Genomic DNA, 22,923 nt, shown 5'->3' on the forward strand with positions numbered 1-22,923 from the left:
GTGCTGCATGGAGCCCAGGGGATTTGGACTTACCCCAGGCTCCACGTGGCGCTGCTGCTTTGAAGTACCCTCTCCTCTTCCCCCCCCCCCCCCCCCCCCCCGCTGCCTCTTTCTGATAGGGGCAGCAGCGGGAAGCAACTGGTCAGCTAGTGTGTGTCAGCTGTCCGATAAGCATTTGTTTTCCGATAGTCAACTAGTCATTCACATCCCTAACCCATGGCTGAGCAACCCTGGACCGAGACCCTATAAACTTCTTTCTCTGAAGCACCACTTAGCAGTTTTTGGGTGTTGACATCTGACATGGATGGAAGTCTGCCGCTACCTCCCCTTTGTGAATTTTTCAGATGTTAACATTGCAACTAGAGCAATGCTAGCGTTTCCCAGTGACATCCATGGAGCGCTGATGGATGTTTGAGTCTATATGCCAGTAAAGTTCAGCCACAAGCAAGGCCCTGACAGCCTCTTGTACACTGAACAAATTCTGTATTAGTTTTAAAGTACAGCTTGAACCTCTCTAGTCCAGCATCCTGAGCACCTGACGGGTGCCAGACCATGGGAGGTCAATATTGTCTAGCAGCATGACCAACCCTTCCCCTGCTTCAGAAGACACTTAGGGGTAAGTTAGAGCTAAAGAACAGCCCAGAACCCTGACAGCCAGGATGGGTGGCTAGAAACAAACTTATGGGACTGGGGAAAACTTGGGCCACACCCAGGGTAAGTAGGTTTCTGGCCAACTCAAATCATGCTGGATGACACATGTTGCCAGACCAGAGAGGTTCAACCTATAGAACTTCTATCAGAGATTTCAAAGCTCCTCAATGCAGTAATAATGAGTAATTCTCCTGTTACCAGTTTTTGACTTTTGGTGACAAATGCGTATTTCTCAGGGGGTAGAATTTACTGAGCAATTAAAGTACTCGAGTTGGACTAGGTCTGCAGCGAGTAGCTTTCAAACCTTCCTGTGGTGCTGTATGTACCGTAGAGAGTTGTGCACATGGATTGCTAATGGGCAACAAGGTTAGTGTAACAGCTCCCACCAAAAGCATTGCAGACGCTTACTTAGCAGTCCATGGTTTTTATTTGACATTGTCATTTTTAAGAAACATTCCCGCCGTTACAAAATTGGCTATTCTGTTTGCAAATGCAACAGGGACCAGCAGGCACTATGTTGGTGCATTCGCCCTGACCATCCAGTGCTACAGAAAGCATTATACGGATTGCCCACCCACCTCCCACCCCTTAACTAGCTGGTAGGGCCCTGTTCAAGCAGCTTGATATGATTGCATCATGGTGAGACTTCAGGCAATAAATAAGAAACCATCGCTCGGTGACTATAAACACAAAATATACATTCAAGAGTACTTAGTAGGGCTGCAAGTTGAATGAATTGCTGTGGACAAGGAGTATAATCTCATGACTAATAGCTGTGGCTGCAATGAAGCTCAGGTTTTGTATACTTGACCCCTTAGCGGGGTCACTGCCAGGAACCCCCTGCTTGCGACTAAAGGTCCCATACAAAGTCGTGCTGCTAGGAGAGCATTACCGTGGTGTGTTCCACCCCGCCTGGGAGCGTCCGGCTTTTCTCTAGCGCCTCTTCACAGACTTGGAGCCAGGAAAAGCACTAGGGCCCTTGTCCTAATCCAGCTTTGCTCCTCTGCAGTTCGATGCAGCACTTGGTGGGACTCTCTCACACCGCCATGCGCACATGCATTCAGCTAGCGGGCGAAGCCGCTCATTCGTTTGAAGGCCAAACTTCAAGCAATGCCAGCTCGCCACAGTGGGTGTGTCCTAAATTTAACCTTTGCCACCAGCTGTGAGCCTGCAAAAGGCAGTGCATCTGCCTTTGGCTTTCAGGGCTCTAGCTTCTCTCAACATTACAGCCCGTGTTCAATTAACTGCTGGGTTTGGGGGGGAGGGGAGTCTAAATCTATTGCTGCCAACCGCAGGCTGACCGCAAGCGTCTGTTTTGCCCTTTCACGCGTCTAGGTTTTACTGGACTTTCAAAGCCCTTGGCCAATCAAACGGTACCTTCAGCCATAGCGTCCGGACCCTGCATCTACCATTTAGCTCTTGGCAATTATGGTTGATTGAGAGGCCTCTTGTCTCAGACAGCTCTTAACCATCCTCCCAGCCACTGTTTGTAACTGCTGTCACAGCTACAGCCTGCCCTCTAGGCTAGCTCTTCAGGGGAGTCTTGGCTGGCCTGCATCGGGGCCAGAGCTTGCTAAGCATAACGGGGGCACTGCTAGATAGTTCAGTGGCTAATTGTTCTAAGCCATGTGGGAAGCCAGGTTGGCATCACGTGAGCACGGCTAGATAGGATTATATTAGTGTTTTCTCAGCTGGCCTGGCCGCATGCAGGCTGCACTCTTAAAACATGGGCGGGGAAACCCTGTAGTAGCTAGGGTTGCCAGATGGTTTCAACAAAAATCCCGGACACACTTGACAGTACATCACAATCTACAGTGCATCTTATTCAGCAAATACCAGATGTTGATATTTTCTCATTTCTATTTTCTCAATGTGTTTCCCGAACAGAAAGCTCAAATACTGGACTGTCCAGTTCAAAACCAGACAGCTGGCAACCCTAGCGGTAGCAATGTGGGGTTTATTTGTTTTTCCTAAGTGCACGCCCTGTCCTCTGTCCTCCGGGTGCTACCTTCCCAAATGCAAAGAGGAAGCTAATTTGTTCTGAATCTAGAGCCAAGCTTTCAGGTAAGGGGTATTAGCGGCCATGGGAATCCTGGGGGGGAAAAAAGTTGGCAAAGTTGCCACATTCACTTGGGCAGAGGGGAGGGTCTCTCTTCACTGGAAAAATCCCTCCAGGTGTGGAAAAAGGGCCCTAAAGCTAGGTTAGGAAGGATGCTCCAATGGTGGAATTCCCACTAATACAAAACTAGAGCATCCATAATGCCTTATGTATAAATCCTAGAGACACTGTCTGTCTGCTGCCTGAACACAGGGGTGCTAATTCCCTTACTCGTTAATAATCAAAGCTCATTAGCTGATTCGTGCCACCCGTTTCTCTGTGTGAGGCCAAACATCCCCACAACTGGACGCTTCTTCCATTAGAAAGTGCATTGTATGTAGCCAATGGAATTGAATCCCCCAGAGTCTGTTCCAAGATGCCCTATTGTCCAGTTGGGGCTCACTCATTGAACACAACCAACCATCCCCGCCCGCAGACATGTCAGGAATGTTTATTGTTTTTCCAGGCGGTGGGGCACTTGGAAATCCTCCCTTCATGCAGCAATACTGGGAGTGCCTTTCGCACCACTTCATTCTCAGTCCTCTCCGAGAACTTCCAGGGGCCCCTTCAAAGAGGCATCAATGAAAGCCTGCTGAGGGAGCAGTAGAGCTGCCTAACCCAGGCCAGAGGGGTTCACCCACGTTCCCCTGTACTGACCCCTGGTTCGGCCTCACATCTCTCGCCCTGAGCTGAAGGAGTAATACCTTGTGTACAGCCAGGGGAAAGGACCCCTAGAAATGGTCACTTTGCCCATGGTGTCACAGTGCCTCTGGTGGACCGCAACAAGCTGAATCCTGGCTACCCCCTGCCCCCAAGAACAGGTTTGGGGCATCACACGAGTTGCTAGTTTGGCCAGTACAGACAGCACTGTGGCCCTGGCATGTTCCCATAATCTCTCCGCTGACGCTGCTTTGTCTCCAAAGCCGTGTGCGGGGAACCTTGCAGAGCCCATGGGGCAGATACAAACAGTGCTTCTGTTGCTTGTAAAAAGTGAAGGGAAGGGGGGTTGTTCAAAAGCAGCATTGAAGTAGTTTTGGGGGGAGGGGAGGGAGCGGAATTGATTCAACTCTCAGGGCAGATGGAGTGCAGTAATAGGGATATAAAATCATTTGGGTGTAGGCAATAGGATTTATTGCTGTAAACTCAATAGCAAAACCTGCCCCTTGCTCTGGGCCAGATCCAGCTCCTGGGCCGGATGATGCCCAGGCCTGTGCTAACGGATAGGTGCCAAGTAAGCTCCACTTTCCACTTCTCCAACTTGTCTCCTCCCTCTGCCGCTGCCTCTTCCAACATTCCAAGCATGTCACTTTGCTGGGACTCTGCCCCTGCCGATCTTCCGTCGCCCCTCTGCGAAGCTCGCCCAGGGCTCCAGCTCCCATTTCCTTCGCGCTCTACTCTACTTCCCGCCTTGCCTTCTGTGCTTTCAGGCCCTCCCCGCCCCCACCAAACCGCCTTCGCCTTTCTTTCGCCCTCACGCTAACCTCTCCCCCGCGCCTTCGGCAAGGCCGCACCTAACTTTGTCCTCTGCAGTCAGCTCCGCAAGTCCAAAACGAACTTCCCTGAAGGCAAACCTCCTCGCGAGGAAACCCCGGGCTTGCAGCTCAAGTCTCCAGCGAGCGTGGCGCAAGGCAGCCTGGATGCCAGCTGGATTACCTAGCCCCATGCCTCCATCTCACATGTGCAGCAGGAGAAAACCAGGAGCTGGAGATGGCGAACGAGCTGCCAAAAGGGAAGAGCCACCAATGCAAAAGGAAGTGGCTCTAGCCTGCATGAAAGGAGCACAGACTTCCCTTCGGCTCGTTCCTCCCCTGGATTAGGGAGCTTCAGGGCTTGGAAGAGAGCCATGTTATGAGCCAAGCAGGGCAGCCCTGGAAGCTGGCTGGAGTCAAAGAGGAGATGCTGTACCAGGAACAACAGCCCCCGCTAATATTGGCCTTTTGGTTTCAACGGGCAGCCGGCGAACAGCTCTACCATTCAAAAGCCTTGAGCAGGACTGGCCGGGGGCTGGGGAAGAACCCCAAAGGCATCGCGAGCGACCCCATTGCTGCACTCAGCTCCCTGTGTCGAGCCTGACAGCGGGCCAGGCCAGCCCGCGCCTCGTCGTCGGGCACGAGAGCACACATGCACGCCGACACCTAATACTTTATATACAATGAACAGTCCTGGAAAGAAGCACTTCATACACCCTTTAAATAACTCTGACATCAGTGTTCTGTCGGCTATCTACATGTGTCACACACGGCACCGCTGCTATGAAAATATAGCAAACATACATAACTATATACATTTCAAAACCCCGTATAAATTACTTACAATCGACATAGCGCGGAACGGCAAGGGTGAGGTGAACGCAGCCTGGGGCACTCGCTGCCAGGACAATTTTGCTGACGTTAGCACCTCTTAGCAGAGCTGGAAATAATCGGCACAGACGGGGGCTGCCCACATGGGTGCATTTGATTGCCACTGTTCCGATTTTCTAGAGGGGGTAGGAAGTGCTCAACACGTACCTGCCATGGCCTATCAAATGTAGTGCAGTTGTAGCTCAATATACTCTGGCTTACAGCACCGTGGGGAGTGGGAGCAGATACATCTTCCTGTCCCGGACAGGAGCAAACCAAGACCTGTTTGCTCTTGTCTCGCCCCACTTCTTTCCGCTGCCAGGCGGCTTGTTTCCTGCATCCTCTAGAGCGTTTATTTTTCTGAAGGCATTTGTTTCCCTTGGGACACTCCTACGTTTGTGGGTGAGAAGGATTGAGGGTCGTTAGCCGGCACCCAGCCCTGGAGGTGTGGCTGCACCCGGGATGGCGCACTGGGGAGCTGCGTTCACATTACCGATTGCTCATTTCCGTGTATGTTTAAAAAAAATACTGCTTTCACGATATATTATTCCGTTCTCGTTAAAACGTTTGCGTGTGTCGTGGTTAGCCAAGGAAAGCATTGTTTAAAGTGCTGGGCAGTACATACAAAAAAGTAAACCAAAAAAATACCTATGTCAATACATTCCTTCAACAAGAGAAACCAAGCAACCAACGCACCACACTTACCCATTCAATCTATTGGCTGGGGAAAGATCAGTAGCGAAAGGGGAGCTGAGCCGGCAGCCCCCTTGTTTGAGTGACCAATTAGAAGAACTCCCCCTAGGTCTCCAGTACCTTTTTAGCGGAGCTGTCACTAATTGCCACTCCCTAAGACTGGTTGCTGATTGGAAGCGGTGGCTTGATAGGGATGTCACGGTCTTTCATATTTTTAAATAATTTTTAAATACAAATAATAGTATCAAATGCTGGAGGATAACACTAGCCAATACTGCAAACTAACCACCCTGGGTGTAGATACTGTCTCTATATATTCATGCCGATACAATGATTGAGTTAAATATCCCCCTGAAACCTGTCGTTTTCCTCCACGGTGTCCGGTCTGTGAACCCACAAGTCGATAAAACCATGAAGTACTCGGAATGTCACCTCCTCTCCCCTCGGCTTTTGGCCCAGCCCGCTGAGCCCGGGAGATCCTTCTGGAGGTGATCCTGGCGGCATTCGCTTTACTTCGCCGCAGCTCTTGCTAGAGCAACTTAGCAGTACCGGGCCAGTGCTTTTGAAACGTGCTCGTTTTGTGAGACACTTCTGTTTACTATCAGCCCCGGTTAACGTTGCTTTTCCTCTTGCTGCCGGTGCTAGCTATGGTGAGGTGAATGTCTTGCAGCCTCTCTCCTCTGGCCTTGGTGACGCTGGGTCGTGGAGGTTGCCCTGGCCCAAAGGACCAACAATCTCCAAGGCGACCAAAAAGCTGTGAAACCATCGCTAAACAAAACAGGAAAGTGAGGACCCGTGGAGTCAGAAGCTGCCAGGGTGTACAACTCTCAGCGGCTGTGTCCATCTTCATTAGGCTCCTGGGAGACTCAGAGCATCTTCTCAGCTGCATGTCCTGAGGCGGCAGTGATGCTGCCAGCATCCAAGCTGGCCAAGAGCCCAGCACGGCACAGCGAATGCTTCCGTTTTCCACACCAGCAGCCCCTTGCGACTTCCGGCTCTGACCCCAAGCGGCGGTGGAACCTTCATGGGTCACGTTCCGAGGCTCTTACCGCCTTCCCCGCGAAGGCGCGGTGACATATTTCCCCAGTGGCGCTGCACGTGGTCTCCAGTTACTTGATGCTGGGGTGGACCTTGTTCTTTGCCCGGAGCGTTTTTTTCTTCCTGACCACTGATGCTGGGGGAGTGTGTGTCTTGTGCAGGGAAAGCAGAGAAGATGCTAGGCTGATGCCCCTACTGGCTCGGATTATTGGGCTGGGCACACGGTCTGTGCTGCTCTCCAGGGCACTGGCGGGGTGGGAGGGCAAGACAGGGTCTCGGGGAGGGTGCAAGTCGTCAGAAAAGTTCTCAGGAGGAAGTCCCTGCTCTGTGCGCTCCAGGCAGTAGCGAGTCAGCAGGTCCTCTGTCATCTGGATGGACTTCATCCTGGTCCTCCTGCTCTGGGAGTCCTGCAGCTGCTGCTCGATGCGATAGACCTCCTCCGTCACCTGGTTCACCCGGTCAAACTGGGCCAGCAGCACCTCGAAGAGGGAGAGGAGACGCTGGACGTCGGCCTCCACCTCTGAGCTCTCCCTGGTGCTCAGCACGTCCAGCTGGCTGGAGGAAGTGGAAGCCCTGGAGCTGTCGGAGGCTGCGCTGGGGGTGGGACCCCGGAAGGACTTGGAGTCGCTGGAGGAGCGGGACGGTAACGGCTCCATCCCTTCAAACCTCACCTTGTGCCGAAACTGGAAGGGAAGCGAGCACGAAACAGGGTTAGCGCAGAGATCCAGCCCTCGGGAGCCCTGCCCCTTGCCCCGGGAGGTGCCCTCTGCAGGCGCCCATTCCACCCCAGTATCCTCCTCTCAGCCTGGATGACGATCTCCAACGGCTTGGCCAGACCGGCTGGTGGGGTGACCCCAATGCGGGGACAATGCCGGGTGCAGTCTGCTCTTGCCCCCAATCATAGAATCCCAGGGCCGGCAGAGATCTCAGGAGCCATCGAGTCCAGCCCCCTGCCCAAGTCAGGACCGACCCCAACTCAATCAGCTCAGGCAAGGCTTGATCAAGCCGAGACTTCAAAACCTCCAAGGATGGAGATTCCACCCCCTCCCTAGGGAACCCAGCCCAGCGCTTCCCCACCCGCCTAGGGAAATGGTTTGTCCTAATCTCCAACCTAGACCTGCCCCACTGCAACTTGAGCCCATTGCTCCTTGTTCTGCCCCCACTGAGAACAGCCTCTCTCCATCCTCTCTGGAACCCCCCTTGCAGGAAGTTGCAGGCTGCTCTCAAATCCCCCCTCACTCTTCTCTTCTGCAGACTGAATGAGCCCAAATCCCTGAGCCGCACTAAGAGAAGCAATTGACTCCTTGGGACGCCTGCTCTTGCTGCCGATCCTCCTGCCTCTGATCACCGCTGTGACCCATAGAGCTGTGGGCAGGCGTCTGTCAGTGCTTGCCCCCGCCCCACTGCCAATGGCAATGAGGGAAACAATCCGAGTGTCTGTATCACCAGCCCCCACGGCCCCATGAAGGCCACTGACTAGGCCAAACATCCCTCCCCTGCTGCCCCCTGGGGACCTCACGCCAGCCAGGAGCCTGGGCCTTGCCCGGCTAGCACGCCCTGGCACCCCGTAGGGCAGTGCACCTACTTCCTTGACTTTGCTGAAGCCCATCCAAAGCTTCAGGCGGCGGACGAAGAGCTCCACCATCTCGTAGTCTTGGGGCTCGAAGGCCGGGCGGCACAGCTCGAAATTCATCTCCCGGTAGCTGTGGATGAGCACGGCGGCAAAGAGCCTCAGCATGATCCACATCTCCAGGGCGATGTAGCTGGTGCAGAAGAGGTAGTAGAGCCCCGAGGGCTCAGGCAGACAGAGCCGGAGGTTCACGCTGCCGCGGATGGCGGCCAGGAGGAGCAGCAGGCTGCTGCTGAAGCTGTGGAAGGATTCGGAGCAGGAGGAGAAGAGCTGCGAAGGAAAGGCGGGCGGGGGGAAATGGAAGGGCGTTGTCTCAATGGCAGAGGCCACACTCCCCCCGGAGACGGCCTGTCTGTTGCTGAGCTCCAAGCGCCTCGCCAGGGCAGGCAAGTGGCAGTATCCCAGGCTTAGGCCTGCTCCATCTACCAGCTCCGGCGCGGACAGGCTGCCCCAACCCTGACCTAGAGGGACTCTCGCTTGGACTGTGGTTCTCGAAGTGTGGTCCAAGGACTATTCGTGGTCTGTGACCTTCTTGCAGGTGGGCTGAGGCCTCAGGGCTTTTCTTCCCCCCGCCCCCACAACATAGAGCTTGTGCTAGAGCTCCGGGCCTGCCCCTACCTCTCCCCACGAGGTTGGCACGCCAGTGCCGGCTTCCCGCTGCAGGGCGAGGGCGAGCCTCGTGGACCCGACCCGGCGTGGAGGGAAGGAAGCGGCTCTATGCACTGCCACTTGCTCTCCTCCCGGCTGGGGGAACAGCAGCGCAGGAAACCACTTCCCTGGAGGCTTTCCCCACTGCTCCCATTGGCCAGAATCACAGCCAATGGGAGCAGTGGGGGCGGGGCCTTGGAGCCGCAGGAGGTATAAAGCGAGGTCTGAGTGGCCATCTGCCTCATGACCAGATCCCCTACCCCCAGCCTGCTCCTGCACCCTCCCCACCACCCAGCTCCTGCACTCTCCCACCCAGACCTCACCCCTGCCTGCCTCCTGCACCTATTGTGTCATCACGAGTGGCTGGCTGGGGGTCTGCAGGAAGGTTTGCATTCAGTGGGGTGGGACGTGGGCCAAGAAGTTTGACCCCTGCTCTAGTTCTACCTCCCGGGCCGGTCAGGTGCTGCTACCCACCAGGAAGGGGGCCAGCTGAGCTGAGCTTTGCTCCTGCGAGGACTCTGGCTTGTATCAGTGTTGAGTCCCCCAACCCCCTGCCCCACCATTGACTCTCCCCTTTGTGGCTACTCCAGTAGCTTCCCCCCCCGCAACACAGCGTGAAGGGGGAGACTTGAGCGTGTCTCTTTACCAGGAAGCCAAGCTGGGAATAAGCGAGGAGGAGCAGCGTGAAGGCCAGTCCGGCAGCAGCCAGCTCCCGCGTGGACTTCTGCAGGGTTTTGCCGAACACGGACCACTGCCTGACAAAGCGCAGCTGGTGGGCAGCCTGAGACCAGAGGAGAGGAGGCAGGTTTATACCCGTATGGGCTGAGGAACACGCTGCAGGCCCGGCTGGGGTGGCCTTCCACCGAGTGGCCCTGCTGCCAGGGTCAGGCCCCGCATGCCGGAGTTCAGTGTCCACCCGCCCTGCTGGCATGTAGCTGACGAAGGGCCACGTGCCCTCGGCCTGTTTTCAATCCTTTCTGCTAAAACATCGGCATTGGCTTAAGCAGCCCTCAGCGTGGGGGTTCACGCTCAGTTAAACAAACCGCATTCACAAGAGTCCTCAGCGCGTGCCGCTCCGGCGGACTCTGCCAGTCTGCTGCTGGGTCAGCCCCTCCCCAAACGCCGGGTAGGTGAGGTGGCGAGAGCCCAAAGCCACCTGCATGGCTCTGCGCTTCCGACTACAGCCCTGTGACCCGCAGTGCTGCGCCGTCTCGCCCGGCGAACGCCAGGGATGGGAATGAAAAGGCACCTAGCTCATGTCAATGCCTGGTAACGTGTCTCTTAACATCACACATCCAGGCTCGCAGGATTACTGTCACAGGTATGGGTGCGCTCCCGTCTGTCCCGCCCTGTTCTCGTATCTTACCTTGTAAGATCTTAGGGGTGAGGAGTATCTTTGTTCTATTTATACAGGGCCTAGGGTGCAGTTCTGGGGCTGTGTTTAGTGTCACTGCCCTTTTCTGCACAGCTACTTTGCAGTGGAGCTATCTCTCACTACCCATTCCTTACGGTTGGGTCCCACATACATAAATCTAGAGAAAAGACTATGGTAAGATAGCTTTAAAACAAACAAAAGGAAGTTTTTCTTCAAGCAGTGCAGTGTCAACCTGTGGAACTCCTTGCCAGAGGATGTTGTGAAGGCCAGGACTTAAACAGGGTTCTAAAAAGAGCTAGATAAATTCATGGAGGTTAGCTCCATTAATACTAATTAGCTAAGATGGGTAAGGATGATGTCCCTACCCTCTGTGTGTCAGAGGCTGGAAATGGATGACAGGGGAGGGATCACTTGATGAGTCCCTGTTCTGTTCATGCCCTCTGGGGCACCTGGCACTGGCCACTGGGGGCAGGAAGGACAGGGGGCTGGATGGACCTTTGGTCTGACCAGTGTGGCCATTCTTACATTATTTCCCATACAAGGTGGGGGTTGCGCACTACTCAATTTAACCCGTTTATAGCTCAGGCTTTGATGACATTGGGTGTATTGCATTAGGCTGTTAAGGGCTCATGGACGAAGCTTCAACTGTGCTCAGAATCCAGGCGTGGCTGGGAGCGGAGCGCTTGTGACAGAGTTCTGCTCTGCACAGGACTCCACAGACCGGTTCCCTGTCAGTCCGGTTGGTTTACACAAATTGGCATCAGTCAGTCGCCCTGCATCTGCCGTGCAAGGTTTTTTGGCAAGCGAGATGGCTGGGCTTCTCGACTCTTCCTGATGGGGAGACACGGATCTAATTACTGCTTGTGCTCTAGAACGAACGCTGGACAGGAAAGGAGGCCTGGGACAGGTGTAGTCCTCTCAAGTTTAGCCCCCACCTGCACAATGTACCTCCACGACCTAGCGCTACCCCGCCACCGTACCTTCACAGTCAGCAGGAAGAGAAGAGAGGCGGCCAAGCCGTTGAAGACCGTGTTGAGGAGGGCCACCTGGTAAAAGTTGGTGAAGCCCTTGCGGTTCTTCAGATACTTTGCCCACTGCTGGTCAGCGATGGTGGCCTGGCTCACGTGCACCACCACGGTGCAGGTGGCCAGAAGGATGAGCAGCCACTGGCTGTAGCTTCCCAAGGACGTGAAGTAGGCCCTGCCTTCCTTTTGGATGGAGAGGGACTCGGAAACCACAAAGTAGACCACAAACACCATGAGAAAGACCTGCAACGTAGGGGCGGAGGAAGAGTTCATTCATAGAATCATAGAATCCTAGGTCCGGCATCATGTCCAGCCCCCTGCCCTAAGCAGGACCAACCCCAACTCAATCATCCCAGCCAGGGCTTTGTCAAGCCGGGACTTAAACACCTCTAGGGATGGAGATTCCACCCCCTCCCTAGGGAACCCATCCCAGTGCTTCCCCACCCTCCTAGGGAAATCGTTTTCCTAATATCCAACCCAGACCTCCTCCACTGCAACTTGAGCCCATTGCTCCTTGTTCTCTCATCTACCACCACTGACAACAGCCTCTCTCCAGCCTCTTTGGAACCCCCTTCAGGGAGTTAAAGGCTGCTCTCAAATCCCCCCTCACTCTTCTCTTCTGCAGACTAAACAGACCCAAATCCCTCAGCCTCTCCACATTGGTCATGTGCTCCAGCCCCCTCAGCATTTTCACTGCCCTCCGCTGGACCCTCTCCAATGCGTCCACATCCTTTCTGTAGGCGGGGGCCCAGAACTGGACACAATACTCCAGAGGTGGCCTCACCAGAGCCGAATAAAGGGGAACAATCACTTCTCTAGATCTGCTGTCAATGCTCCTCCTCGTGCACCCGAATATGCCAGTCACCTTCTTGGCTACAAGGGCGTCCTGTTGACTCATATCCAGCTTTTCATCCACTGGAATCCTCAGGTCCTTTTCTGCAGAACTACTTAGCCATTCGGTCCCCAGCCTGTACCAATGCTTGGGATTCTTCCGTCCTAAGGGCAGGACTCTACACTTGTCCTTGTTGAACCTCATCAGATTTCTTTTGGCCCAATCCTCTACTCTGTCTAGGTCACTCTGGACTGTATCCCTGCCTTTCAACGTATCTACCTCTCCCCTTAGCTTAGTGTCATCTGCCAACTTGCTGAGGGCACGATCCATCCCCTCATCCGGGTCATTAATAAAGATGTTGCACGAAACCGGCCCTAGAACTGACCCTTGGGTCACTGCGCTAGAAACCGACTGCCATCCTGACATCAAGTCATTGATCACTCCCCGTTGGGCCTGACAATCTAGCCAGCTTTCTATCCACCTCACCGTCCAGTTATCCAATCCATACTCCCTTAACGTGCAGGCTAGAACATTGTGGGAAACGTTCGGAATATTCTGAAGAAGGTGCCAGAGTGGGGCTGTGCTTGTGAGCCCGGGTGGCAATTACAGAATGGCGGTGCTGTCAGACGGTCATCACGGCCCTGCCTGCTGGCCCTTGGAGCAGTGGCAGCACCATTGCCCCGTGACGGCAGAGAGGGGGCCCTACTACTGGCCGTGAGCTCCCGGGACGTTGCAAGGGCTGACTTGCTGGTGATTGGTGGGCCAAAGCTCCCCCTCCTCTCTCTGGCCTCTGAGGGCCCACCTTACTATCAGCACAATGCTCCCAGCCTAGGGAGCTACTCGGCCAGGCCTTGCCTTCGAGCAGCCGTGTGCTGAGCTCCTGTGAGACCAGCGAGGGGCAACCTAGGCTAGAGAGTGGGTCGCATGAGTGGCTCTCCTGTATCGCAGGGGGCTCCCGCGATAGGCTAGTTGTGCTCACTGCTCGTGTGTCCCTAGCATTTGTGGGCGGTGCCGAGTGAACCGTAGCAGCGCTGTGATTGGACGCAGAGGGAGCGCCCGGCTCTCATCGTCGGTGTGCGTCACTTTAGTAATGTCGGGAGGAAAAAACCCGACGTGGATGGAAACCAGTGGACTCTGGCCCCGCTGCGTGTGGGCACGAGTGAAGAAAACGTCTCGCGGGCCACGCACAGGACCGCACTGGGCTGCACGTTGCCCACCGCTGGGTTAGACCGTGCGGGCCTGCCCAAGCTGGGGTAGATCAAAGCATAAGGCTCCAGGACCCTCCCCCGGTGCCTTAGGACAAACTCCGCCTTGCTGGCGGATCCTGGGATTGCTGGGTTTTGCCTGTCAAAGGACCCTGCCCATGCCACAGCCCCAAAGTGTCCCCCATCGGTGCCCGGGCCTTGTCCACGAGGGGAGAAGGTGACGTACGTTGGGATTCTGCCGGAGGAGACATTTTTCCCTCTCCCGCCCAAGGAACACTCCTCCACCAGGGAGAAGGTCCGTGCCTGTAGCTCTTGGACTAACAGCGGTAAGATGGTGGGTGGCTAGGGCAGGCCAGTCTCCGTCGCCGGGCCCAGCAACAGGAGGGGGAAGCGTCAGCCAGTGAGTTGGAGTCATGGGTGCCGGAGGTGACTGTTCTGAGCCAACAGCACAATCGGCCTCGGGGTGGGGAGGAAAAGTGGATCCTTCAACAGACCTACCCACAGCACAAGAGTTGGGCGTGTCTGGAACCGGGGTCCTGGCAGCAAGCAGAGCAGGGTGAGTAACTCCCCCCGCGAGCCGTGTGACAGAGCAGGACTACTGGGCGTGCAACACTACCTGGACTCTGAGCTCGGGGGCCTGCAGAAGCCTGTAACTGGGGTGCCCTGAATTCCTCTCCCCAGGCCGGCTGGAGAGGAGCAAAGCTGCTGGACTGACCATCATGACAAGCTGCAGCGTGACTCCCCCGCTGAGCCGCAGCAGGGGGAAGGGCCCAACGGCGATGGCGGCCACGGCTCGCCCCGCCACGGGGAACTCCAGCCGCAGGGTGATGGCGGCGTGCAGGTCCACGCTGGGGTTGTACTGCGTCAGCTCCACGAAGACCGCTCTGCTCCTGCCGGGACAGAGAAGCGGCCGCCAGGTCAGACGGGGGGAAGGTGACCGTCACGTCTGGCGGCAGCCCAGCCCCCTGCCCAAAGCAGGACCAAGCCCAACTCAGTCAGCCCAGCCAGGGCTTGGGAAAACTGGGACTTAAACCCCCCTAGGAATGGGGATTCCACCCCCTCCCAGTGCCTCCCCACCCTCCTAGGGAAAGAGATTTTCCTAATCGCCAACCTAGACCTCCCCCGCTGCAACTGAGCCCATTGCTCCTCATTCTGCCCCCACTGAGACCAGCCTCTCGCCAGCCTCTGTGGAACCCCCTGCCGGCTGCTCTCAAATCCCCCCTCACTCTTCTCTTCTGCAGGCTAAACAAGCCCAAATCCCTCAGCCTCTCCAAGTCCTGTGCTCCAGCCCCCGAATCATTTTTGTCGCCCTCCGCCGGACCCGCTCCAATCGCTTGTAGGTTTGGCATGAGGCACCTCAACGACCTGCACTGAAAATGCAGGTGAGAGAAGGGGGCTCGGGACCATTCCCAAATCGCAGCCAAAGTCAGGCCTCCCCTCGGCTGCTTACATGTTGTTGATCCAGTTGTTTTGCTGGAGATAGTCCACCCGGGCTCTGCTCTCCGCCAGCGTGGCTCCCAGCTCCTGGACGTAACCTCCGCTGTCGTACACCGAGAGGGCGCCCCAGTACCAGACGCTGCGAAAGAAAAGGAGCCGCCGTTGCATGTGGGCGGGGGGGAGCTGCTGACCCAAGCCCCCTCTGAAGCCGGGATCCACATGCAAGTGCCAACGGGGATCGGGACGGCTTCCGGGAAGGGGCGGGTTTAAGTTTAATCCATCCAGGGCGCATGAGACATTTCAAACAAAAAGGGTCTTAATTGAAATGGCCCAAGGCCAGGCCCATGTCCACTCCCTTCCCTTCCCTTCCTAACACACCCCCCAGAAATGCCCCATAAACGCTAGAACCGGAGCTCCACCGAGCAGAGACCCAGGCTTTATGGCTGCTTCCTGCACCCCTCGAGCTGGCAGGTGCTACCATCACTGTGCCACGCTTCCCTTGCTGGGGTTTTAACTGGCTCGGGAACTCACCCCTGCTCTTAAAGAGCAGGTTGGAAGGATCGGTCCCCTGGTGCGTGCCCCCTCTGCATTGGCAAAGCGCCTCACGGCGGCACTCGCCTGCACGCTCAGAGCTCCACTCTTCCACGCCGCTTGCATGCCACAAAACAACAACTAAGGCGCATGGTGGACACCAGACTGCAAGGGAACCCGGCCCGCGGGCAGACCCGCACTAGGCCTGCTGCATTCATGGGGCGCGGCTGGGCGAACTGACACGACCGCTGGAACCCAACGCTGCGGCCGCATTCAGGAAACGCGCGTGTGGAGCAGGCAGCTTCGTACCCGGCGAGGTCAGGCGGCGAGTAGGACCAAGACTGGGTCAGGTTGACAGATACCCTCTCCCAGCCCACCGCGTAATGGCCTGTGCTGAAGCTGCTAGAGGCGGACGTGCAGGTCTTCGCCGCCGTGGGGGCATCCGTCCCGCCGAGGAAATCGTGAACGGTATCCAGGCATTCTGCGGAAAAGAGGCCCGTGATGTGTTACCATGGCAATGACAAGACATGAGACGGGCTGTGATGGGCTGTTCGCTCCCCCCCGAAGGGGGGCAGGTAGCGGGGAAGGGGCAAGGACCCGAGCAGACGCCATCTGGGGGAGAAGGAGGCTGGAGAGAGAAGTGCTAATGGAAGGTGAAGCTCAGCTGAGCAGCGGCAGGCTGGGCCAGTACAAAGCTAGAAGCGGAGAGCGGAGGGGCTGCTGAGGAAGGACCCCAGGGGGGGCCCAACACAGAGAAAGGCAAGAGAAGCAGGAAGGAGCAGAGGGCAGGAGCAATAGGGCTTGGAAACAGGCGGAGCATTGTCGCTGGTTGGCACATCTCTGGGCTGGAACCTGGAGTAGGGGGCCGGCCCGGGCTCCCCTACCTGCCCCTGGGGAAGTGGGAATCACAGAAAACTCTGGGATGGTACCCGGGGAGATTGTCCACTGGACTTGGAAGGGGAAAGCTACATGGTGTCATGGCCGGAGGGCTGAGTCACGAAGAATTAGCACTGCGAGACAGGCTGTGGGGTGAGTGATGGAAGGGGGCGCTCCTCCCCAGACCCAGCCACCGGGGGTCACTGCCGCCGGGTATAGGGAGACCCATCCCGTGGGCATGGGAACAACGCCATGCAGAAAGCTCTTCCTTGCCATCTTCTCCCTCCTCTGGCGTCTGTAAAACCCTCCGTTCTACCCCCTTCCCCTACCCTCGAGACAGGAGCACGTCCATCGGACTCGTTCATAAACGCAGCACCCTTAACTGAGCCCCTGGGCTGAGGCAAAATCAACGGCGTCGAGGCTCAGGGGTGTGACCGTGTTCCCGGGCTCACCACCTCCTGATGGCTGACGGCCACCCTCAGTGGCCTGTCTGAAACTGGGTAGGGCCTGGTTCTTCGGTTCTTGTAAAGCACCTGACCCCCGTTCCTGGGCCGAAGGATAACCCAGGGCAAACCTGCAGCCGGACTTCGGCGGAGACCAGCACCATGCCCGCTGGCTCCCGGGAAGCTAGAAAACGAGCTCCACCTCTCAGCTCTGTCCCGCTGGAAACCCCTCCCTGTCTCCTCTCTCGTGAGGCGCTGTGGCTCCCCCGGCCGGACGCAGCGACAGCCGGACGCAGGACGCACCTTCCCGCAGACGGAGCTGGCGCAGGCGCGGCACTCCCAGCGTGGCGCTGCGGCTCCCTCGCCCCGGCTGGCTGTTGTAGAGCGAGGGCAGCAAGGCTTGCGACAGCCACACCCAGAACTCGTCGGATCTGCGCACGCGGGGGGGAGACGAGAGGGAAGTTCATCTGGGCAGTGCAGAAGCAGCATTTCCGCCAGCCCCGCCCTGCCCCCAGCTCTGGTTCTGAGGCGCTGTATAAACTCTCCAAGGAATGCTAGCCCCCTCCCGGAGAGCCGTACAGAAGGCTGAGCGACACCGAACAGACCCCAGTGATTTTATCCAGCCTCCCTCTGAATGGGCGGAGAAACGAGGCTTCTCCCACTTGGGAGACTAGCCACAGCCAACGTGCTCTGGCCATCAGAGAGAATTTCTCCCTTTGCTCAGTTTCATCCCACTACACCAGGGGTGGGGAACCTAAGGCCTGGGGTTGCCTGGATCCAGCCCACAAGGCTCAGGGTTCCCCCCCCCCCAGCATTGGGGAATCTGCACTGGTGCTGCAGCCCCCCTGGTACTCCCCCTCCCATGGGGTGGGTGCACACAAAATCCACGAGGCTGACGTGCGAGGGGAACGTGGGAAGCGTCTTTCTCCTTTTCGGGCGGGGGCCACCTCAGTGAGGGTTTGTTTGTTGTTGTTGCTTCTCACTTGTGTGCGGCCCCCAACTGATTGTTCTGTGGGTCGGAGGCCCCTGGCCTACATGTTCCCTCTTGCCACATCAACGTCACATAACGAGCACCCCACAGAAATCTTTCAAGCCTGATTCTCATTTATATTGAAGCCACTTCACAGCATTCTTGTGGTGCCAAGAGGCCTTCGGTGAGGGGGGCCCAACCTTACAAGCCCCTTTCCTTGGCCAGTGCCCTGCAAACAAGCCCAGTCCCTCTGTGACGAGGAGCTGAGTCTGCTCTCACACCACTTTTCAACCAGGGCCACCGTGCTGACATCAGTGGGATCGCGCCTGAGTTAGATCATCGTGGACCAGGGTTTCTGTAAGTTTTTGTGACACAGACGCTGGCTCTGACTTTTCCAAGTCTCCCTTGGCTATGGAGCAACCCAAGAGGGCTGAGACAAGGACGGAACTCATTCCAAGCAGTGGCTCTGGCATTTGATTTAGCAGGTCTAGTTAAGACCCGCTAAATCAAACGACGAGGGCAGCTCCAGCCAGCAGCGGTACACCTCACAGTCGGGAGGAGTAAGGGAATTCGACAGGAGCGTTTGCTCCAATTGGCCTCCCACTGGCGATCCGCCAATGCCCTTACCTCTTGATGCGGAGGAATTCCTCACTGCCAACCTGCTGCTTGATGGAGCTTTGCAGGAGGAAGGCCCTGCCATGGCGGGAGGCGTCGCCGTAGTTGGTCAGCAGCGTCACCAGCAAGAACAGCATATAGATGAGGAAATTCTGGCAAGCAGGAAACAGAGACGCCGTCAGGGGGCTGCTCACAGCCCAGGGCACGGTGCCTCCCTCAGGCTGCAGAGCACACGAAGGAAGTTTTCCTGAGTCTCCAGGTCCGGCTCCTGCTCCCCTCAGATAGCAAGGCCCCTCCCCCCCCCACTGGAAGCAGCAATGGGCCCCACACTTCCTGGTCTGTTTATTTCCATTGCGGAGCTGCTGGTAAATAGAATCCAGCCCCGGCCCCTGGCCTCGGAACAATTTGTTTCCTCCCGCCAGCCAGCCCAGCTCCACGTGTTCAGGGGAACACAGATTGCATAGCACCCTGGCAGCGTGGCTTCCTGCGTGCAGGGAGACCACCCCGTTCAGCATGACGCGAGGTGGGGAGGGGGCTAGCATAGTGGACCACAAGTTGAATATGAGTCAACAGTGTGATGCTGTTGCAAAAAAAGCAAATATGATTCTAGGTTGTATCAACAGGTGTGTTGTAAGCAAAACTCGTGAAGTCATTCTGCTGCTCTACTCTGCACTAGTTAGGCCTCAGCTGGAGTACTGTGTCCAGTTCTGGGCGCCACATTTCAAGAAAGATGTGGAGAAATTGGAAAGGGTACAGAGAAGAGCGACAAGAATGATTAAAGGTCTAGAGAACATGACCTATGAAGCCAGGCTTCATGAACTGGGCTTGTTTAGTTTGGAAAAAAGAAGATTAAGGGGGGACATGATAGCGGTTTTCAAATATCTAAAAGGGTGTCACAAGGAGGAAGGAGAAAATTTGTTCCTCTTGGTTTCCGAGGACAGGACAAGGAGTAATGGGCTTAAAGTGCAGCAGGGGAGGTTTAGATTGGACATTAGGAAAAAATTCCTAACTGTCAGGGTGGTCAAATGTTGGAATAAATTGCCAAGGGAGGTGGTGGAATCTCCCTCTCTGGAGATATTTAAGAACAGGTTAGATAGACATCTGTCAGGGATGGTGTAGACGGAGCTTGGTCCTGCCTTGAGGGCGGGGGGCTGGACTCGATGACCTCTCGAGGTCCCTTCCAGTCCTATGATTCTATGATTCTATGAAAAGCAGGGCGCATGGGGCCAGCAGGGGGCTGCTTGAGTTTCCACTCACCCCACGCTCCCCGCGGCTCTTCCACCTTTGCAACATACATTTCAAAGGCGGCAGTGCCCTTAATGGAGTAGCCAATACCAGATGCGCCAGTAATCCTCACGTGATCCCTCCCCTATCACCCATCTCCAGGGAAACAGGCGAGGGACACCATTCCTACCCTCCTGGCTAATAGCCATTGATGGATCTAACCTCCATGAATCTAGCTAGCTTTTTTTTGAACCCTGTTAAAGTCCTAGTTTTCACCACATCCTCTGGCAAGGAGTTCCACGGGTTGACTGCTCGCTGAGTGAAGAAAAACTTCCTTTGTATTGTTTTACACCTGCTGCCTATTTTGTCACACTTACTTATGATTATTGTGAGCCAAACAAGAGGAAGTATTTAAATTCCTTGTGGTGATGCTAGAGGCCAAGCTTTCAAAGGAACTTTGTGATGGGCTGTGAGCCTTTATAGGCTTTAACGTCATGTTAATTGTACGGGTTTGTAGGCTCGTCATCTGAGCGAAGAGTGGTACCGAGGCAAATGCCTTCCAGTGTATTACCTCAGCGCTGTCACTTTTAGCAACCAAACTTACTAGCTCATCAAAATGGCAAGCAGCCTGGCAGCCAGGTTGCTGGCCGGGCCCTTTACCTTTAGCATCTTGTGAAGCAGTTTGACTTTCCGGGCCTCCTCCTTGGCCTGGAAAAGGGCAAACCCCTGCGGAGGTCGGACTTTGTTGATCTTTTCGGAAACGTGCTCGACGAAGGGCTGCTCCACCAGCGTGTCATCTTCCTCCGGGTGCAAGCGCTTAGCCACCAGTGCGAAGTACAGGGCTTCCAGCAGAACCTGTGACCCGGGACATCCATGCGCGTAAGACACCCGCGTGGCAGCCCCCTCCCTCCACACAAGGCCCCTGGGAACCAGCCTCTCTGTTCCCAATGGGAAGGGGAGCTTGAATAGAGGGGCCAGCCTCGACGTGGCTCCAGGCACCTTCCAACTATGGGGCTGTGCTAATGGGTTTCTCCCGGAAGGAAACCCTGTCTGGCTGCTGCCACTTGTGGTGTGTTGGCCGTCGAGTTGTTCGGGGGCGGGGGCGCCCGTGTTTCCCCGTGCGGGATGCGGGACTGCCCGACGCGCCACCGTGACGGTCTGCAGCTCTGTAACGTCCACGGATGCTCCCCGGCCGCAAGCAGAGAGATTTAAGCACATCCCGGCCCGCCGGTGCCCACTCCCTCAGGGCTTTTCCCACGGTCCACGGACCTGAGCGAGTTACAGATCCGGATACAGACAGCGGCGCCGCCTAGACGGGTGGGTTCTGGAAACCACAGGCCGTGAAGCAATTTCAACTCCCTGGGAGGGATTGCACCTTCTCTCCCACACCCTGCTTACCTTCAGAGGCTCCCAGACCAGGAAGGATGCCAGGAAGCTGAAAATCCCTGAGATGAGCCACATGAGCGCCACGCTGGAGCTGAAGCCCACGCCGATCCACACCGAGACACCCATGGAGGTGGCAAGGAGCAGGAGGCTGATGGCATGAGCTAGGAAGGAGCACCAGTGCGGCAGCAGGCGCTTCCGGAACCCGGGGTCCACAACTGCGGGGAGCAACGTAGAGGGCTGAAACCCCACCCGGGGCTGCTGGAAACTGGCAGGACCGAGCACGCGCCAGCCCCACCAGAGACGAAAGCCGGCAGAAACCTGGGTGCTCTTTCTAAGGACAGTCCCCATTTCTCCGGTCCCTCCCCCGACTACGCTGTACAGAACACACGAGTATCTCGTGTCCCTGGAGGAGTGGGGGCAGCAGCCACCTGTCTAGTGTGCACGTGGGGAAGGGCGGCTGTTCTCAGCCGGACACTGGCCCTAGCACATCAGATCTTCCCAAAGGCCTGTGGGATCTTTAACTCCCAGTCACGCCTTGTGTCACCCGAAAGACCCATTCACCGGAGGAGGAGAAAGGCGGCCCTGTGAGGTGTGGAACTAGGGATGCAGAAGTGTAACCATTTAAACCGTTAAGCGATAAGCATCATCTTGTCAGTTTCCGTTACAGCTGCACGCTGGCACCCTGGGAGCCGGCTGTCACCCGCACTGTGGGATCGACAGTATACTGCAGAGCCTGCAGGGCAGCCAGCTCCGCGGAAGCGGGGCCAGGAGGCAGCGGGGGCTGGCTGCCGGCCTCGCACGAGGATATCGAGTGGTTACATTTTTAAACAATTGTTTTACATGCTTCCTTTCAACCTGCTTGCCCCTGGGAGGCCTGGCTCTCCAAACCGGCTGCTTAGCCTCCACGCCCCCAGTCCTGGAGGGGCTGCTTAAACCGAGTTGATCCAAATCGGGGACTCCAGTAGCTCGGGCAAGACCACAGGAGGGACTTTCATCGCCCGAGAGCGCCGGGTTCAGCTTCCTGCCCTGAGGCTGTAGTGCAAGAAATCCTTGGGGGGCATCTGAAAGCAGGACTCTCGAGCTAAGCAAGCCATACCAGGACCCATAGGTGGGGAGCCAAGGAACCGTTACCACATCTGCCATCCATTCAGCTCCCCGCCCCCCACCATGAGAGAAGCCGGGCTGGAGGGAGGAGGCGTGGACGGTTTGCCCACGTTACGCATCGCGGCATGACGTCTCCTTTCCATCTCCCTCTAACTGGCTCGAGGTTTCATTTGAGATTTTTCCCCGGGGGTGACACGCGGGCACTCCCCACCTTCCGGTCCGATCAGCTCACGGCCAAAATGTGCTTTGGAAACATGGGAGGGGGAGTGGTGGCTTTGTCGTCGCGGACGGTCGGTGACGCCTTCAAGCACAACCGGCGGGGGGAGGGCTTTCCCAGAAGGGGGGTTTATGGTGATTTGCACAAGAGCCCAGAGACCAAAGGGACATCAAGGCAAAGACCAGCGAGCTGCAGAATGGGATGCCCCTCGCACTCCAGGAAGGGGCACCCACCAGGGACGTCTCTCCGCCCATCGCCAGAACATCTGAGCTTTCTTTGCCCTCCCGGTTCCAGAGAGCAGGTCCTTTGTGCGGGGCCCTGACACCGGAGCCGGCCTCGCCGCCCAGTACCTGTCCACGTCGACTTGGTAGAGCCGCTCACGTCTCTGGCCGGGGCTGGGATGTTCTGCCCTTTCTCGTTCAGCCGCTGCAGCATGATGGTCTCCGTCTTCTCCCCAAACACGGAGGAGCTGCCGGGGCAAAGCAATGCCCTTAGCATGGGGCGTCGCCCCGCCTTTGCTTTGCCAGAGATGCTCCAGCGGACCCCCGGGCCTGGCAGGAAGCAGCCTCATGCAGAGGGGCCTGAC

General features: G+C 56.6%; 1 protein-coding gene across 1 annotated transcript in view; it reads right to left on the reverse strand.

Annotated features, from left to right (window-relative positions):
• Positions 1 to 1,059: 1,059 nt before the first annotated feature.
• Positions 1,060 to 22,923, reverse strand: part of PKD1 (polycystin 1, transient receptor potential channel interacting) — a 148,779-nt gene continuing 126,915 nt past the window's right edge. Inside the window, exons 35-46 of the mRNA XM_075899843.1 lie at positions 22,688 to 22,806; positions 21,029 to 21,231; positions 20,291 to 20,485; positions 18,419 to 18,558; positions 17,125 to 17,252; positions 15,812 to 15,983; positions 14,985 to 15,110; positions 14,250 to 14,424; positions 11,453 to 11,740; positions 9,744 to 9,878; positions 8,405 to 8,719; positions 1,060 to 7,502 (exon numbers count right to left, since the gene is read on the reverse strand). Of these exons, the coding sequence (XP_075755958.1) occupies positions 6,891 to 7,502; positions 8,405 to 8,719; positions 9,744 to 9,878; positions 11,453 to 11,740; positions 14,250 to 14,424; positions 14,985 to 15,110; positions 15,812 to 15,983; positions 17,125 to 17,252; positions 18,419 to 18,558; positions 20,291 to 20,485; positions 21,029 to 21,231; positions 22,688 to 22,806 (2,608 nt within the window). The 3' untranslated portion in view covers positions 1,060 to 6,890. The remainder of the gene's footprint in view (positions 7,503 to 8,404; positions 8,720 to 9,743; positions 9,879 to 11,452; positions 11,741 to 14,249; positions 14,425 to 14,984; positions 15,111 to 15,811; positions 15,984 to 17,124; positions 17,253 to 18,418; positions 18,559 to 20,290; positions 20,486 to 21,028; positions 21,232 to 22,687; positions 22,807 to 22,923) is intronic.

The sequence above is a fragment of the Pelodiscus sinensis genome, chromosome 16 (assembly GCF_049634645.1).
Source record: "Pelodiscus sinensis isolate JC-2024 chromosome 16, ASM4963464v1, whole genome shotgun sequence".
NCBI classification, from domain to species: Eukaryota; Metazoa; Chordata; order Testudines; family Trionychidae; genus Pelodiscus; species Pelodiscus sinensis.